The sequence below is a fragment of the Haliotis cracherodii genome, unplaced genomic scaffold (genome assembly GCF_022045235.1).
Source record: "Haliotis cracherodii isolate W230 unplaced genomic scaffold, xgHalCrac1.p SCAF_14, whole genome shotgun sequence".
Classification (NCBI taxonomy): Eukaryota; Metazoa; Mollusca; class Gastropoda; order Lepetellida; family Haliotidae; genus Haliotis; species Haliotis cracherodii.
This window is the reverse complement of record NW_027266269.1, coordinates 28,634,916-28,654,736: the sequence shown is the minus strand read 5'-3', so window position 1 is coordinate 28,654,736 and position 19,821 is coordinate 28,634,916. Positions and strand designations below refer to the sequence as shown.

The 19,821-nt window shown below is 41.6% G+C and overlaps 1 protein-coding gene across 1 annotated transcript in view; it reads left to right on the top strand.

Annotated features, from left to right (window-relative positions):
* The window catches only part of LOC139461162 (uncharacterized), a 31,756-nt gene extending 17,430 nt beyond the window's left edge, over positions 1–14,326 (top strand). The window contains exons 11-17 of the mRNA XM_071242728.1: positions 1,460–1,540; positions 2,830–2,953; positions 5,144–5,253; positions 8,374–8,556; positions 10,706–10,790; positions 11,779–11,862; positions 12,974–14,326. Coding sequence (XP_071098829.1) covers positions 1,460–1,540; positions 2,830–2,953; positions 5,144–5,253; positions 8,374–8,556; positions 10,706–10,790; positions 11,779–11,861 — 666 coding nt within the window. The 3' untranslated portion in view covers position 11,862; positions 12,974–14,326. The remainder of the gene's footprint in view (positions 1–1,459; positions 1,541–2,829; positions 2,954–5,143; positions 5,254–8,373; positions 8,557–10,705; positions 10,791–11,778; positions 11,863–12,973) is intronic.
* The last annotated feature ends 5,495 nt before the right edge of the window (positions 14,327–19,821 follow it).

The window sequence follows — 19,821 nt, the reverse complement described above, 5'->3', positions numbered from 1 at the left end:
CATCGATCTAGCAATTGGGATACGATGACATGCATCAACCAAAGTCAGCGAGCCTGACCACCCGATCCCGTTAGTCGCCTTTTACGACAAGCAAAATCGGGATGTGAAAGGGGTAGGATTACGGCTATCGCCTAAGAACCATAATGTCCTATTTCCACTTTTACAGGTTTTGAGTAAATGATATTTTAAAAAGTGCTGTATTATATTAACTTAAAAAAATATGCATTTATTTCACATGAAACAAACAAATAGAAATTATGTTTTAAAGCAGAAGTAGTTATCTACCTGGAAAGTGCAAATTGCCGTTTGTAAAAATTAACCGTTCACCGATGTGCAGTTTAATTACTATATGATTTGGCTGTATTCAAAGACTGATAGAGGACGTTGGACAGTACTATATTGCGACAACAATTTGGCCTGGCTTCCTATCGCCTTTGACCCGTGAAGATCCGGGGTAGAATTGGTCTTCAGCAACCCCTGCTTGCCACAAAAGGCGACTATGTTTGTCGTCAGAGGCGCCTAACGGGATTGCTGACTTGGTTGATGCATGTCATCGTGTCCGAGTTGCGTGAATAGATGCTCATGATGTCAATCACTGAATTGTCTGGTCCAGACTCGATTATTTACAGACCGCCGTTATTGCTTGAATATTGCTGAGTGCGGCGTTAAACAACAAACAAACAAACAAACAGACAAATCCCATCGCCTTTTGTTCTCGCAATTGCATGTATATGTCGACCATGTATAATCATTCGTCATAAATCCCGTGAAGTCATGTTTATTATACGGCCATTATATTTGTAATATCCCGATATTACACAACGGGGGAACGGGTGGCCCAGTCGTCTCATGCGCCGCAATTTGCGGTGCTGAGTTGCGTCCTATGGGAACGCCAGAAACCTCTTCGAAACCCGGTTCGCCCCGATTATGTTTCTAGGTTTGTCAGCACCATACCCGTGCTCGTGGGTTTCCTTGACATAACTGGAATATTGTTCTAAGAGTCGTCAAATCCAACTCTCTCACTCACTCATGTTACACAACAATGTCCTAATTATGTCTATTATATAAACATTATACCCATACTATCATGAACTTTTCATTGCCGCCTTCATCCACCATATCGTTTCCATCTCTTTCACATTGGCCCAGTCGCCTAAGGCGCCACAATTCGCTGTGCAGAGTTGCGTCCCTTGGGCACGCCAGAAACCTATGGTTGTGGGTTCGAATCCAGGTTCGCCCCGATTATGATTCTAGGTTTGTCAGCACCATACCCGTGCTCGTGGGTTTGACCGAAGTGGTAAACGTCTGAGATCTGCATCACTTCGGGCTTTCCTCCCACATTAAGCTGACACGCCGCGATATAACTGAAATACTGTTAAAAGCGGCGTTAAACCCAACTTACTCACTAACTCATTGAGACATGATCCCTATACTGTAACGTGATGTGGTTTGTGTTAAGGGTACATGGTCAGCGTCACAGCAGCGAGTGGGCAGCTACAGCATGGGGACCCCCCTTATGTTGACTATAGATGTCCATGAGGTAAGGATGAACGCTTGTAATACCTGCACACCAATAGAATTTCCTCAGTACTCTTCTCCGCTGACCAAGGGCGGCAATATAGCCGAGTGGTCTTAGCGCTCACTGACGGCCCGGGTTCTTTTCCTCACATTCAATTAACTTTGACATGAACATTTTATCTCGGTTGACGATGAGTTCAGGTCATGTTATTGAAGTGGTCAAACGTCAGGTTATTAATTCATATTTAAGGAGGTGGCCAGCTGGTATCCCACTACCTGGTAGTGAGTTGAGACTGATTTTACTGCTGAACCTATGTATGTTTTGATATGCCCCGATCACACAGGAGTGCCAAGTTCAGAAGTGGGACCGCCCCAATTCGAATTGAGACTGGGCGGTACACTTCTGTCCCCTCAGATGAAATACGTTGTTGATATTGCACCAACATGGTGGAAGATGCATGTCATGTTTCACTTACCTGTCCCTTGTATAATAATATCAGACATGCTCTGCTATGAAATGTAACCAGTTGTCTGCAGGTTTAAGTTTAAAGCAGTTGTAGAAAAGGACTGTTTGAGGCGAGATGAGGTGAAATGGGGTTTAACGTCGCGTCCAAGATTAATGCACTTATATAACGACGTGCATGTACGTGTGTGTGTGTGTGTGTGTGTGTGTGTGTGTGTGTGTGTGTGTGTGTGTGTGTGTGTGTGTGGCTGCTTGTACTAGTCCGGACTGATAACGATTATTAGTGCCAGCTCACTGAGATACCATGCCGCAGTTTAACACGAATACCCCATCCAGACACAGTATTCTGACTAGGCGCCAGACAGGGTAACAAGAAGTACCATATTTTAACGTCTTTTGGTATGACGCTGCCGGGGTTCGAACCCCGGACCTTCCGCTCTATTGGCGGACGCTCTACCACTAGGCCACGGAGGCGGTCGGTTAAGGTGAGACTTAAATACAACGTCTGGCTGGCTGGCTGTCTGGATACAAGGTTATCAGTATGTTAAGGTCGGTAATTATACGTTGATTTCGGGGGATGTTGTTGGTATCAAGTGAGATCTATGACGATTGAATGTGTTAAGATTGTCACCTGGTTATTTTAGAACACACGCAACCTTTTTTCCCTTTCAGAATTAAATACAATCCTTAACCGTTTTAGAAATAAACGTGTTCAGTAGTTGAATACCTTATACAATCAAATCATTTTGCAAAACACTTCTTTCTTCTGACGACTGATCTTAACATAATATATCACGATCCGCTTCATTTTTGAAGAAATATATTGATATTGTATGATTTTGTTCCAGCTGTCGGTCAGCTACACCTACAACATCTACAACTTCATCCAGGCACGCCCCAACCTCCTCGACTTCGACATCAGCTCCTGCTTCATGGACCTCAAAAGGAGGAAGTTCGACTTCAAAATACCAAGTAGGAATAGGATACGTAAATGACACCTGCACAAAACGATCTTAGCGCTAAGACTATTGTAAGCCTATGTTAAAGTATGGGAGTTAAGATAATCTTAGCGCTAAGATCGATTTGTGCAAGTGAGCCCTGTAAATGTTGTCCAGAAAGAAACCAATGCATGTTCTCAGTGATGGAATCAGAGATTCAAATTACATTTGAGCTCCCTGACAAATTGCTCGCCTTTGTAAGGGACGGGGATGATAGTCCAGTCATCTAAGTCGTCGCAATTCGCTGTGCACAATTACATTGTTTGTTTCACGAAAGTAGTAAGACCTGCATCACTCAAGGCATTCCTCCCACATGAAGCTGACAAGCCATTATGTAACTAAGTACAGTTGAACGAGGTGTTGAAACACACTGATTCATTCACTCACACCTTGGTTTGTTTGTTTGTTTTGTTGTTTAACGCCGCACTCAGCAATATTCCAGCTATATGACTGCGGTCTGTAAATAATCGAGTCTGGACCAGACAATCCAGTGATTGATATCATGAGCATCGATCCACACAATTGGGATCGATGACATGCATCAACCAAAGTCAGCGAGCCTGACCACCCGATCCCGTTAGTCGCCTTTTACGACAAGCATAGTCACCTTTTACGGCAAGCATGGGTTACTGAAGACCTATTCTACCCCGGATCTTTAACGGGCTCAAAGCTTGGAACTGACAGCAAGTCTAGATGAGTGAAGAGCATGTCAGTGAAGTGTCGTGCATTGTTGTGCATTTTGTGACAACACTATTTGACGTGTGCATGAGAGAGTGAGTGAGTGAGTGAGTGGATGTGAGTGGGTTTTTCGCTACTTTAAACAGTAGTTGAGCATATCACTGCTTATCTGCTTAATCTGGCAAGAACAGGCTAAAACGACACATGATGGCGAGGAAACCTATATCATCGTACGAATATGCCACGGATCATTATATTTAGGGTGATTCTTGGATTCGAACACATGACGTACATGTATACAGGCAGCTTAAGGGCAGTCTACATGTATTAATAATGGTATATTTGCTGCAAACTGTCATGGCAAGGGCGTAACCTCACTCTTAAAATCATGACCGAGATCATGACTATATGTCTGTTTCAGTAACGTACGATTCAGTGGATATCCTCGAGAAGAGACCATAATCTTCTTCTTCTTCTGTTATTATTAACAGATTAAAATTTAAAAAATGCAGCCAAGAGAGTTTGGGTGATCCTGGTACAGTCAAGCTGGTTAGGCTCATTATCAGCTCAGGGCCCTTGCTCCCTCTACACGCAGCCAAGAATGGGACTTCTCCCAGGAAGCGCTGCCTAGTCAAACCCACCCAGAACTTTTCGGAGAATGTGAAGACTCCCCAACACTGCAGCCTTCTGCATTCCCCAGATTGTCAGAAGTGCTTTATTCCTGGTAGCAAACCCGGGTACTCTCCCAATGTCAGTCAACAGATTGGGAGGTATCAAACTTAAGGCACCGATAACAATGGGGAGTCGGACAACTTAGTACTTGGGATGCAAGCATGACATTTCAAAAGCGAGGGCTGCATATTTGCCATGTTTTTCCTTAATCTTGTCAATCACATTAGTGTCAAAAGGGACAGAAAATTAAAATATATAAATGATTTCATTGGATTTATCAAAAGGACAAGATCAGGTTAGTTGACTCTGATAATTCTGAGGCTGTGAACGGGCCTATTCCAAAGAATGTAATTTTCATCATTTTCCATGACACCCTCTACAATTTCCGGGTCGCACTATGGATGGACCTCTGTGTCAAAACCACAAGCATGGCGAAGACGGTAATAAAAGGATCGAGACACTCCATCATGTCGCTTAAGATACTGTGTTTGTGCCAACGCTTTGCATCCACTGACAATGTGCTGGGCAGTCTCATTAAATTCACTGCATAATCTACATTAATTTTCATATTTACATTTTGATATAAAATCACGCATTGACGGTTTCGAGTGGGACGTGACTGGTCCTGATCAGCAAACAGAAACCCTTCAGTGTCACCTTTCAGGCAATCCGACTTCATTTAAACGAGGCACTCTGCATGGTTGCGGATCTTCTCAACAAACTGCACACAAGCGTGATGCAGTGGTTGTTCAGGTAGCCTCTGCTTGCAAAACCGAGTCTATTATTCTTCTTATTGTTGTTATTTGTCCTCCAGCTGAGGCGAGGGACCTGGTGGACAGGAACAAGGAGTTGTTCAAGTACTCCGTGCTGATGTCACTCACCTACTACACTGCCGTCTTCCCCCTCCGGATATCCAACCTCAGGGTAAGCGCGGCATCATCACTTACGTTTCCTCGACATGCAGTATGTCTTGCCCCTGAGGACATCCAACCTCAGAGTAAGCGCGGCACCATCACTTACGTTTCCTCGACATACTGTATGTCTTCCCCCTCCGGATATCCAACCTCAGGGTAAGCGCGGCATCATCACTTACGTTTCCTCGACATGCTGTATGTCTTGCCCCTCAGGACATCCAACCTCAGGGTAAGCGCGGCACCATCACTTACGTTTCCTCGACAAGCTGTATGTCTTGCCCCTCCGGATATCCAACCTCAGGGTAAGCGCGGCACCATCACTTACGTTTCCTCGACATGCTGTATGTCTTCCCCCTCCGCATATCCAACCTCAGAGTAAGCGCGGCACCATCACTTACGTTTCCTCGACAAGCTGTATGTCTTGCCCCTCCGGATATCCAACCTCAGGGTAAGCGCGGCACCATCACTTACGTTTCCTCGACAAGCTGTATGTCTTGCCCCTCCGGATATCCAACCTCAGGGTAAGCGCGGCATCATCACTTACGTTTCCTCGACAAGCTGTATGTCTTCCCCCTCCGGATATCCAACCTCAGGGTAAGCGCGGCATCATCACTTACGTTTCCTCGACAAGCTGTATGTCTTCCCCCTCCGGATATCCAACCTCAGGGTAAGCGCGGCACCATCACTTACGTTTCCTCGACATGCTGTATGTCTTCCCCCTCCGGATATCCAACCTCAGGGTAAGCGCGGCATCATCACTTACGTTTCCTCGACATGCTGTATGTCTTCCCCCTCCGGATATCCAACCTCAGGGTAAGCGCGGCACCATCACTTACGTTTCCTCGACAAGCTGTATGTCTTCCCCCTCCGGATATCCAACCTCAGGGTAAGCGCGGCATCATCACTTACGTTTCCTCGACATGCTGTATGTCTTGCCCCTCCGGATATCCAACCTCAGGGTAAGCGCGGCACCATCACTTACGTTTCCTCGACATGCTGTATGTCTTGCCCCTCCGGATATCCAACCTCAGGGTAAGCGCGGCATCATCACTTACGTTTCCTCGACATGCTGTATGTCTTGCCCCTCCGGATATCCAACCTCAGGGTAAGCGCGGCATCATCACTTACGTTTCCTCGACATGCAGTATGTCTTGCCCCTCCGGATATCCAACCACAAGGTAAGCGCGGCACCATCACTTACGTTTCCTCGACATGCTGTATGTCTTCCCCCTCCGGATATCCAACCTCAGGGTAAGCGCGGCACCATCTCTTACGTTTCCTCGACATGCAGTATGTCTTGCCCCTCAGGACATCCAACCTCAGGGTAAGCGCGGCATCATCACTTACGTTTCCTCGACATGCTGTATGTCTTGCCCCTCCGGATATCCAACCTCAGGGTAAGCGCGGCACCATCACTTACGTTTCCTCGACATGCAGTATGTCTTGCCCCTCAGGACATCCAACCTCAGGGTAAGCGCGGCATCATCACTTACGTTTCCTCGACATGCTGTATGTCTTGCCCCTCCGGATATCCAACCTCAGGGTAAGCGCCGCATCATCACTTACGTTTCCTCGACATGTTGTATGTCCTGAAACACTTTGTTGTGGAAAACATTCTTCCAGAAACGAATTTGAACAATACCAAACAGTAACAAATATTCTGTCACAGACATTAACCTAAGCTAAGATCAATTAAGTACTGTGATGTAAACAACATGCTGCATTTAGTCTTTAATTCAAACACAAGGGTGACAATTCTATATTACTAACACAAACAGTGCTAGAATACACGCTGGATCGAGTCTTTAATTCAAACACAAGGGTGACAATTCTATATGACTAACATAAACAGTGCTAGAATACACGCTGGATCGAGTATTTAATTCAAACACAAGGGTGACAATTCTATATGACTAACATAAACAGTGCTAGAATACACGCTGGATCGAGTATTTAATTCAAACATAATAGTGACAATTCTATATGATTAACATAAACAGTGCTAGAATAAATGCTGGATTGAGTCTTTAATTTAAACACGAGTCTGACAATTCTGGAATAGTAACATAAACAGGGCTAGAAGAAATGCTGTATCGAGTCTTTAATTCAAACACTAATATAACAATTCTGTATTACTAACAGAAACAGTACAAGGACCAAAGCTGGATCAAGTCTTTAGTACAAACACTAGTATGAAAATTCTATATTACTAACATAAACAGTACTAGAATACATGCTAGATCGAGTCTTCAGTACAAACACTAATATAACACTTTTGTAAAACTAACAGAAACGGTACTAGAACCAGTGCTGGAACGAATCTTTAATTCAAACATAAGCATGACAATTCTATATTACTAACATAAGCAGTACTAGGATCAATGCTGGATCAAGTTTTTAGTACAAACATTAGTATAAAATTCTATATTGCTAACATAAACAGTACTAGAATACATGCTAGATCGTGTCTTTAATGCAAACACTAGTATGAAATTCTATATTACTAACATAAACAGTACTTGGATCAATGCTGCAAGGAATCTTTGATACAAGTACTACTTTGATTATTATATATTTTTTAACATAAAGAGAACAGAGATCAAGGCTAGAACGAGTCTTTAATGCAAACACTGGTATGCTAATTATATATTTCTAATAGAAACAGTACTAGGTTCAACGCTAGAGTTAGTGAGTGAGTGAATTGGGTTCAAAGCCGCTTTTAACAGTTTTACAGTTATATCACGGCGTGTTAGCTTTATGTGAGAGAAAAACTCGAAGTGATGCAGGTCGATGCAGACGTTTACCGCTTCGATGAAACCCACGAGCAGGTGTATGGTGCTGACAAACCTAGAAACATAAGATCGACGCTGGAACGAGCGTCTAATATAAACAAAAGTATTCAACGGGTCAGTGCTGTGTGTATTCCTGGGGTCATAAGGCCAAAAAAAAGAACCCAGACAACAAATCGTGATGCATGCATTATCTTAAATCCTCATTACCACGTCAATGTTTAAATAAACTACATCCGACTAATATACATGTATATCTTATCTACCTTAACTATTATATAATAACTTAACAACAATTCTTTTTTACATATATTCCCACACGACCTGCTCTATATCCCCAGGTTGTGTACGACGATCATATACACATCAGATTCGAAATTCTTGACGTCAGGCCAGTGACGGGTGACGTCACTGTTAACAGCACAGAGACGCCGCTAGATGTCGCTGCTCAACATCTGGTGTCAAAGGTCAACAACAATGAGTTCGTTATCTATGTGATGCAGCCTGGGGTTAGTCTGCAGGAGGTAAGTAGTTGAGTCACGTGACTGATAACAGGCACATCATATCACAGTACCAATCCCAGTGATTGTGTTGAAATTGTGGCCTTGGATGTTATGCTGAGTATCCGATGGGTGCACTTGAACATAGCCTTTCTGATAACATGAGACAGGAAAACCGTAGCATAGCTGAATAGTGCAAGTTAAGCAACCGAACCCGTGAAGTGAGTGAGTGAGTGAGTCAGTATGGTTTTACGCCGCTTTTAGCAATATTCCAGCAATATCACGGCGGGGGACACCAGAAATGGGCTTCACAAATTGTACCCATGTCGGGAATCGAACCCGGGTCCTAGGCGTGACGAGTACCCGTGAAGATCCGGATTAGAATATAACACACGTTATATTTGGGATAACCCTTTTTTGTAGTAAAATACAGATTCTCGTACTATTTGGGATTGTGTTCCATACGGGATTCCAGCCCACATCGCCAGAGGGATCACCTAATTGCAAGCACACAAAGTCAGCGGTCTAAGCCACTCAGCCACCGAGGCTTCGACAAAAATGAAAGTCGGACAACTGGTAGAATTTGTACATTACATAGTTAGGCGACTAACGGTATCAGGTGGTCAGGTTTGCTGATTTGGTTGATGCATGTCATCGTATCCCAATTACGTGGATCGATGCTCATGATGTCAATCACTGGTTTGTCTGGTCCAGACTCGATTATTTACAGACCGCCGTCATATAGCCTAAATATTGTTGGGTGCGACGTAAACAAACAAACAAATTTGTGAATTGTTGATACACACCACTGTTGATCTTTAGGTTTTGGCAAATGTGACTGGTTTGGTTTGGGATGAAATAAAGACGTGGGAGGGTAATTGGTTGGTAGAGGTTGTAAGGATAGGGCTTAATAGAGGATGCTGGGACTTGAATTTGTTTATTTGCGTGTATATGCCTCTCATAATCTCTGTAGGAGTCTCTGTTTCCCTCTATGTATGTCTATCCTTGACGGGCGGTCGGGTAGCCTAGTGGTTGAAGTGTTCGCTCGTCACGCCGACGACCCGTGTTCGATCCCCGACATGGGTACAATGTGTGAAGCCCATTACTGGTGTCCCCCGCCGTGATATTGCTGGAATATTGCTAAAAGCGGCGTAAAACCTCACTCACTCACTCACTCTATCCTTGTCTCTCGTTCGCTATCTGGCTCTGTCGCCTTCTTTGTCTCTCTGTCTCTCTCTCTCTCTCTCGCATGTGTATGTGTGTGTGTGTGTCTCAACGTCTCTCACGGTATCTCAATGTCCCTGTCTCTCTGTGCCTCTCTCTTTGTATCTCTCTGTGCACTCTGTACGTGTCCCTGTCTCACTTTATCTACCTCTCTCTATATCTCCAAGTGTCTCTCTATCTCTCTATACAATCACTGTTTCTCCCTCTGTCACAATATCTCTCCATTATGTTTATCATTATCATCAAAAGGTCATATGGTTGCTTTCATATTCCATATAGTTACAGACTCCGTGAGTAAGAAAATGTACAACTTTAAGTGTAACAACTTCTGATTTATTGCATATAGCGACGTTTCGATGTAGATTCTTACAAAGTTATCAAGCTTCAGTAACACTTTTCCTACTTACTCACCAACGTCTTGAATGCCAATCAAACAGTTACAGTGAGTGAGTGAGTGAGTGAGTATGGTTCTACGCCGCTTTTAGCAATATTCCAGCAATATCACAGCGGGGACACCAGAAATGGGCTTCACACATTGTACACATGTCGGGAATCGAATCCGGGTCTTCAGTGTGACGAACGAACGCTTTAACCACTAGGCTACCCTACCGCCCCCAAACAGTTACAGACATGCTAACTCGGGATCAATTTGTGACAGACGTATCCATGCAGTACTGAGGCTTAACAGTAGTTAGGCCCTTCAAATTTGTTACCATATTCGCGTTATTTTTATGAATATATTTGAATCATACTTTACATTTATATTGTACGTTTTCCATGCGTGATCAAATTTACAAATAAATCTTTCAATTCAATAATTAATTTTGTGTAATACGACAATTGTTGCGAGGATGTTTTGTTCAACAAAATGAACACTTCGGTTTCCAAAACGATGCATCCGCATTGGAGGTAATTTGTTTTACTCAGTGTCTTCTTTGTTGTTCAACAGACTCCGTACATCGTTGCCGTGCCCGACTCAATCACCGAGTTTACCTATGAGAGTGAGCTGGCAGAGTTCAAAGGTTATTCGCCAGGTGAAGTAATATAGTTAATGTTTGAATCGAAGCGTTTGTTTGTTTGTATGTTTTTTTTAACGCCGAACTCAGCAATATTGCAATATATGACGGCGGTCTGTAAATAATTGAATCTGACTGACACGAAGAGCATCTGTCCACACAATTGGGATACAATGACAAACACCGAGTCAACCACGTCAGCGATCCTGACCACCTGATCCAGCCTCTTACGACAAGATTCCTGGAAACTCAGAGTAACCCGGATCGTCAGGGTGTTCAATTTGAAGTGATATACGTTGATACTATTACCCACAGGAGTTTTCTTCATGCTGATTGGCTAGATCATTTCAATAGTTCACTGTTTTCATTATTTGCGAGGAGGGTCACAGCAACGTGACGTCATTGGAAATCGCTGTCACAAAAGATTGAAGATGACGTCATCCATTGAGCATGCGGCACGCGATTTAATATGACGTTGTTCCAACAATGGACTAAATATACTGATGTCTCAGCTTGAGGCGATTGTTTGATTGTTTGTTTGTTGTTTAACGCCGCACTCGGCAATATTCCAGCTTTATGACGGCGGTCTGTAAATAATCGTGTCTGGACCAGACAATCCAATGATTGACATCATGACTATCGATCCACGCACTTGGGATACGATGATATACAATGGTCTTCAGCAACCCATGTTTGTCGTAAAAGGTGACTATGCTTGTCGTAAGAGGCGACTATCGAGATCGGGTGGTCAGGCTCGCTGACTTGGTTGATACATGTCATCGTATCCTAATTGCATTGATCGATGCTCCTGATGTGACTCACTGGATTGTCTGGTCAAGACTCAATTATTTACAGAACGCCGTCTGAGTGCGGCGTTAAGCAACAAACAAGAACACAAAGAGACTCCCACATCACAAGTAGTACTTAGTGGTGTTAGTGGTTGTCATATTAGTGGTAAAAGGGGCGTTACGTCTCCATGACAAAACGACACTGCCCTCTGTTACAGGTGCTCTGGGTGGACTGTCCGCGGCGATGATCGTGGTGGGCGGGGCACTGGGGGCTGGTCTGTCATTTGTATTTTTTAAATAAGGTAAGCCGACAAATATTTCCCAAAGATAATAGATAAAAGACATATCTATGTAATGCTATATGTCTTAGACATAACCTGCGAAATTAACTGTTTAGCTTAATTTATTGCACCCAAACTAAATATTGTGCCTACAGCGTTGCAGTGTTGAACTGTTTACAAAAATCCGAGACCTACACAGGATTGCCAAGAAGTGAGTGAGTGAGTGAGTGAGTGAGTGAGTTTTGGTTTAACGCCGCTTTTAACAGTATTCCAGTCATATCACGGCGTGTCAGCTTAATGTGGGAGGAAAGACCGAAGTGATGCAGGTCTCAGACGTTTACCACTTCGGTGAAACCCACGAGCACGAGTATGGTGCTGACAAACCCAGAAACACAATCGGGGCGAATCGGGATTCGAACCCACAATCATAGGTTTCTGGCGTGCCCAAGGGACACAACTCTGCACAGCGAAACGCGGCGCCTTAGTCCGAATATTTTTTAAGTCTTTTTTTCTTGGTTTGTTTGTTGTGAACAACAGGAGACTTGTACCTTGTGGCAGATAAACACACCGCTTTACATTGATTGTAACGTTTTTTCCTTCAACGCGTACACTATCTTTTTGCTGTCTCAATTATCTGCCAAAACAGTGATGAGGACTATTTGAATGGACCACTGAAAATCGCACAAATCCATTTCAGATCTAACATATATTGTAAAGCAGTGATTAACCTCTAACAAGTCAGTATTATTCGCCTGGTGATGGAAAGTTGTTTACAGCACATGGGGGCGGTCGGGTAGCCTAGTGGTTAAAGCGTTCGCTCCTCACGCCGAAGACCCGGGTTCGATTCCCGACATGGGTACAATGTGTGAAGCCCATTTCTGGTGTCCCCCGACGTGATATTGCTGGAATATTGCTAAAACCGGCGTAAAACCATACACAGTCAGTCAGTCAGTTTACAGCACATAGGTATTCGTGCTGATAAAGATAGAGACGCGTACATTATCGAGTTTGACCTAGCGTCATCAATGACCCTCGCCAGTCGGGTTACGATGGCGCTCTTGATCACGACTTTACTCACCCTGTGAACAAGGAAGTATTAGTGAAGAAACATAAATTATGTCTTGTCTTTCAGGATCTTTCAGGATCGCCAACCTCGACCGAGTACACAAGCTACACACTCCAGCTTTAACAGTGTCCCTGTTATCCAGACCCTTCTTATCCTGCAGACCGGTTGAAAGAAATATTAGGAATTTAAACCCATCGTCGGTCTTCCGCGATTGTGTACTTCCAGCAGACCACGGCGCATTGCAATGCTGTCCTTTTGTGAAACGTAATCGCATTTTCGCACAATGGGAACACTGATTGCTGTCCAGTTCTTGTAACGTTTTCATGTATCCTGCCTTGTATATAGATTAGGGATGTCGCATGTACATCTGATTAATTACATCGCGATACCCCACGTCCCATGTTACAAGGAAACCAGTTGTGTGGGAAATGTTACATATTACTTGAATATTATCTTGTATTCTTCCTTCGAGAATGTTCTCATAAACAGTCATACTTAGATGATTATGAGAATATGCGTATGTTCCCCCGTGTAACAAAATCCAAACTTTGTGTTGACCTGAGTATTCTTTATATTGATATCCACCGAGTGGATAATATATTAAAGGGCAAGGGTGAAAATGAACCTATTTGTCTTGTACCTTTTTAACATGAAAAGTATTTACCAAGTAGTTTCAAAGCCAAAACAATATAAAAATCACAAGTTACTTATTCATTTTTTGCATTAAATTTGTTCATATTTTTCACATTTACCGACTGTTATATTTCCATAATAAACACACAATGGCTTATGTGCCTTATATTATGACGTCATTGTGCCAATTGGTAAAGGAATGACGTCATTAGACTTTATTAGACCCGTTTCAGTTCCCCTTTAACGTACTATGATTTTAATGTTGTGTGATCTGTATTTATTAATTTCCCCTCGTTGACTCAGCAGACAAATCCTCAATGCGGCCATCAAATCTTCTATTCTATCTTTTAATCGCGAGTTTGTGATTTGAAACCTCTGTTTGATCAATCAGAATAGAAGTGTACTGGGTAAGAAAGCCTGGCGGATTTGTGTCCGGTATATGCATGTGTACGGTATATGTATTTCAATGCATTGAAAATACGATGAAATGGAACTCATCTAAATACAGTTAACTACTGTTATAACGAACACGCTTATAACGAACTGACGGATATAACGAACTTACTTTTTTGGTCCCGACTATTTGCTGTAGTTATGCTGTATATATGCTTATAACGAACTACGGTTATAACGAACTAAAATTAGTAGTCCCTTTGAGTTCGTTATAACCGTACTTTACTAAATTTATAAACACGTGTTAACAGCACTGACGTTGTGTGATAACTGATATTTCTGTCTATACCTGTGTCAGTATCTGTGTCAGCATCTATATCAATAAAGCATACGCTAATTCTTTGTCTTTTGAGTTTACACTGAATGTGAAGGGGGTGGGACATCGACATTGGTATTGTACCCACGTGGGTAACCGAACCCGGATCTTCGATTATCGAGTCCTTTAATTGAATTACGCATTTATATAGCGCTACCTATCCAGACATACTGCCTGCTCAAGAGCGCTCAGTCGTATGCTCTTTTGAAGAGGACTATTACAATAGTCAAGTCTTGATGTTACAAATGCATGGACTAGGCACTTGACTGATTCCAATTAACCACTGGGCGACACTAGAACCCTGAATTTAAGAACGAATACGACAGTAGCCCACACCGTTATCCACTCGAATCTCATTGAAAGAGTTGGTTTTGGTTTATTGTTTAACGCCGCACTCAGCAATATTCCAGGTATTTGACGGCGGTCTGGAAATAATCGAGTGTGGACCACACAATCCAGTCATTAATATCATGAGCATCAATCCACGCAATTGGGATCGACGACATGCATCAACCAAGTCAGCGAGCCTGACCACTCGATCCCGTTAGTCGCCTTTTACGACAAGCATAGTCACCTTTTACGGCAAGCATGGGTTGCTGAAGACCTATTCTACCCCGGAATCTTCACGGGTCTCTCATTGAAAGAGCGGAGCGGGTGGCACTAGTGGCCCAGTCATCTAATCAGATGATCATGGGTTCGAATCCCGGATTTACCGTAACTACGAATCTTGGTTTGGCAGCACCACTAACCCCTGCCGGACGTCTAGGACTTTCATCACTTCCAGAATTAAGCTGACACAAGCACGCCGTGATAAAACTTACAGATATAACACGAAAGCCGAATCCGCGTGGGCTGTATTGGTTGATAATAGATCTCATGACAGTTTTATCAACGTAGTCTTGCGAAACAACTCCACGCAATGTCCACAGGAGGTATCTGAATCATATATGTTTCATCGGTTTCGGGACCGATTCCTACAGAATAGCGACGGTATGTCTTCACACACTTGGATTTATAATGTATGATAAACCACACCGACTTGACCTTGCACCGCTATGACGACTTAAAGCCACTCATGATCACAGTTATCCTGTTAGGTCCAGGCCATTACAACGGCAATCTATAGAAGAAGAAGAAGAAGAAGAAGAAGAAGAAGAACTTTTTTTTGCATGAAGGCCACGTGCCCATATACAATTACAGTTCACAATATACCAATTGTTCACAGATGCAACGGTAAAGTAACGTGACACATGACATGTCCTAATTGAATTGTACTACTTGTTCTATTTGCATAAGTGTAATATAGGAAACGTGATAAACTGTTTAAGACTGCTTCATTGTTATTACACATAATAGATTTGAAATGGTTCAAGCTAGGATATCGGCAAAGTTTTGCCGGTAAGTATTCTTTTCTGAGATCATTATAACATGAACAAATGAGTAAAAAATGAAATTCATCCTCTATACCATTATTACAGACTGGACATATTCGAAAAGACTTTTCTATCCACAGATATCTGCCTTCATTATTCTTCAATTTTAAAAGACCTGCTCTAAATCTTACAATTATGTTTCTAAATGTTCTTTCATACAGAACTGAAAGATATTTTTCAGGTTCTAAAAGACTTTTAAACTCTGCATATAAATGATATCTTGAACTAGAGTTTAAGACTGATCTCCAGTTTTGGTAAAACATGTTTATACAAGTATCCTTAAAAAGTCGTAGAAATGAAAGCTGGTTCCCAACTGTTTGCGATATCCATACAAAACCAAAGCCATGAGGAAAAAGAAGTAAACGAATGTTAGAAGGCCATGTATGGCGTCCACAGTTATCTAAATACAATAACATATTATAAGCCTTTTTTGGCAATCTGTCTTCATTCATATGAATTAATTTAAGCCAAAACTTAAGTGTTCTAACATAGGAGTTGATGTACAGTGGAAAGCGACCCGTTTCCCCGTAGATTATAGACAATCTGCAATATGGTGCTTTTGAACATCATTTGCAGTTAAAGTGACTTTTCTATAGCACTTGTGGCCTCGTCGTCGAGCATGTTATGCCCCCATTTCACTACGACCACGAATATCCCGAATCACAATTTTCATGTTCGTAGATATTTCTCAATCATTTCTTGAAGTTCTTATATGAATTTTATTTGATTCCCAAACATTCGTACAGCTCGCGTCGAATCAGCGAGAATGTTTTTGTTTGTCCAAAAACTTTCTTGGAAGGGTCCCCGAGTTACAATTTCGTGGCTGTATCGTAATCCATTCGTAATTAATTCTTATGTTCCGTAACAGCTTCGTAATCGATTCTTTTGCATTCTTGGCTATTTTTAGCGATTCGTGTCTCCCCAAATTTCTTGTCCTCAACCCGAAAATATCCCGAAACAGCCACGAATGTCCCTAGTCAAATACGAATCATGTAAGAATTAAGTAAGAGTGAGTGAGTGAGTGAGTTGGGTTTAACGCCGCTTTTAACAGTATTCCAGTTATATCGCGGCGTGTCAGCTTAATGTGGGAGGAAAGCCCGAAGTGATGCAGGTCTCAGACGTTTACCACTTCGGTGAAACCCACGAGCACAGGTATGGTGCTGACAAACCTAGAAACATAATCGGGGCGAACCGGGATTCGAACCCACAATCATAGGTTTCTGGCGTGCCCAAGGGACGCAACTCTGCACAGCGAATCGCGGCGCCTTAGACGACTGGGCCACCCGTGCCCCCGAATTAAGTAAGAACAAAATTCGTCATATTCGTAACTTAGTCGTAGGTGATTCTTACAATTCGTCATGATCCGTACACGAATCTTGTAATTCGTACATGAGTCTTAACCCATTCCTAGCATTCTTCATATTTTTCAACCCGATTAGCCACGAAAGTTTGCATAATTGGCCGAATCATCACGAATTTCGAAAGTTTCCGATTCGAGGTGAGGGATATTCGTGGTCGTAGTGAAAGGGGGGCATTAGCGTAATGCGTAAGGAAAGCCAAAGTTGATCCATGGGAACGTTTCATAAATAACATGTTACTTTGCGACTGTAATATTATGTTGTTTTGAGATACGTCACTGCCCTTATCTAACTCAACATGTCACCATAAAGTATTTAATAAATTGACACGCCACAAGGTTTGCCATGCATCGCAGTTAAAATATATGCTTGATTGGTTGGTTTGTTGTTTCACGCCGCACTCATAAATATTCCAGCTATATGACGGCGGTCTGTATATAATCGAGTCTGGACCAGTCAATCTAATGTTTGATATCATGAACATCAACCAAGTCAGCGAGCCTGACCACCCCATCCCGTTGGTCGTCTTTTACGACAAGCACAGTCGCCTTTTACGGCAAGCATGGGTTGCTGAAGACCTATTCTACCCCGGATCTTCATGGGTCCAACACATAATGGAACAGATCGTTTAAGTACTGATAAACACTATGCCGGGAGTCTAAAAAATATAATTAGAGAATAAACTTGAAGAAAATAATTTTGCTGCAGGTTTGAATAAAACTGTCCGCTGGGCACACCTTTTTCGGCTCCTTTTGGACAAAACACATGTTGGATATAACAAAACAAGCAAGACTTTAACCCGACAGGCCTGGGCCCACTTGCACAAAGCGATCTTAGCGCTACGACTAAGCCTTTGTTAAAGTATGGGAGTTACGATCATCTTAACGCTAAGATCGCCTTGTGCAAGTGGGGCCTGGAGATTCCGACACCCCTAGAATAGTACACGGTCGGTCACTTAGCATGCACAGTGTAAAGGTAACATACAATAATGAGACATTACGTGTTACTTCAGACTCCCCAGGGAGCCTACTGTTATGGGATGATCTTCATGGGTGTAAAATATATGCACTATATAGAGCCGCTCTGTGCTGAGGGTACGGCTCCAAACTAACATATAATGTATTAACAACATAATAAACGTTCTCATTTATCTACTGAAATAACCGCATTTTGTAGTTTGTAACATTCTGTATTCCTTCATGAGAAGGGTTTATCTAACACTTCATTCCAATATCTGAAGGTTTAACATAACACTACATTACAATATGTGAAGGTTTAACATAACACTACATTACAATATCTGAAGGTTTAACATAACACTACATTACAATATCTGAAGGTTTAACATAACACTACATTACAATATCTGAAGGTTTAACATAACACTACATTACAATATCTGAAGGTTTAACATAACACTACATTACAATATCTGAAGGTTTAACATAACACTACATTACAATATCTGAAGGTTTAACATAACACTACATTACAATATGTGAAGGTTTAACATAACACTACATTACAATATGTGAAGGTTTAACATAACACTACATTACAATATCTGAAGGTTTAACATAACACTACATTACAATATCTGAAGGTTTAACATAACACTACATTACAATATCTGAAGGTTTAACATAACACTACATTACAATATCTGAAGGTTTAACATAACACTTCATTACAATATCTGAAGGTTTAACATAACACTACATTACAATATCTGAAGGTTTAACATAACACTACATTACAATATGTGAAGGTTTAACATAACACTACATTACAATATGTGAAGGTTTAACATAACACTACATTACAATATCTGAAGGTTTAACATAACACTACATTACAATATCTGAAGGTTTAACATAACACTACATTACAATATCTGAAGGTTTAACATAACACTACATTACAATATCTGAAGGTTTAACATAACACTACACTCAAATTTGTGAAGGTTTAATATCACACTACATTCCAATATGTGAAGGTTTGATAAAACACTTCATTCCAATATGTGAAGGTTTAATATAACACTTCATTCCAATATGTGAAGGTTTAACATAACACTACATTCCAATATGTGAAGGTTTAATTTAACACTACATTCCAATATGTGAAGGTTTAACATAACACTACATTCCAATATGTGAAGGTTTAATATAACCCTGCATTCCAATTTGTGAAGGTTTAATATAACACTTCACTCCAATATGTGAATATTTAATACAACACTTCATTCCAATATGTGAAGGTTTAATATAACACTACATTCCAATATGTGAAGGTTTAATATAACACTACATTCCAATATGTGAAGGTTTAATATAACACTACATTCCAATATGTGAGGTTTAATTTAACACTACATTCCAATATGTGAAGGTTTAACATAACACTACATTCCAGTGTGTGAAGGTTTAATATAACACTTCATTCCAATATGTGAAGGTTTAATATCACACTACATTCCAATATGTGAAGGTTTAACATAACACTACATTCCAATATGTGAATATTTAATATAACACTTCACTCTAATATGTGAAGGTTTAATATAACAGTATATTCCGATATGTGAAAGTTTAATATAACCCTGCATTCCAATATGTGAAGGTTTAATATAACACTACATTCCAATATGTGAAGGTTTAATATAACACTACATTCCAATATGTGAAGGTTTAATATAACCCTGCATTCCAATATGTG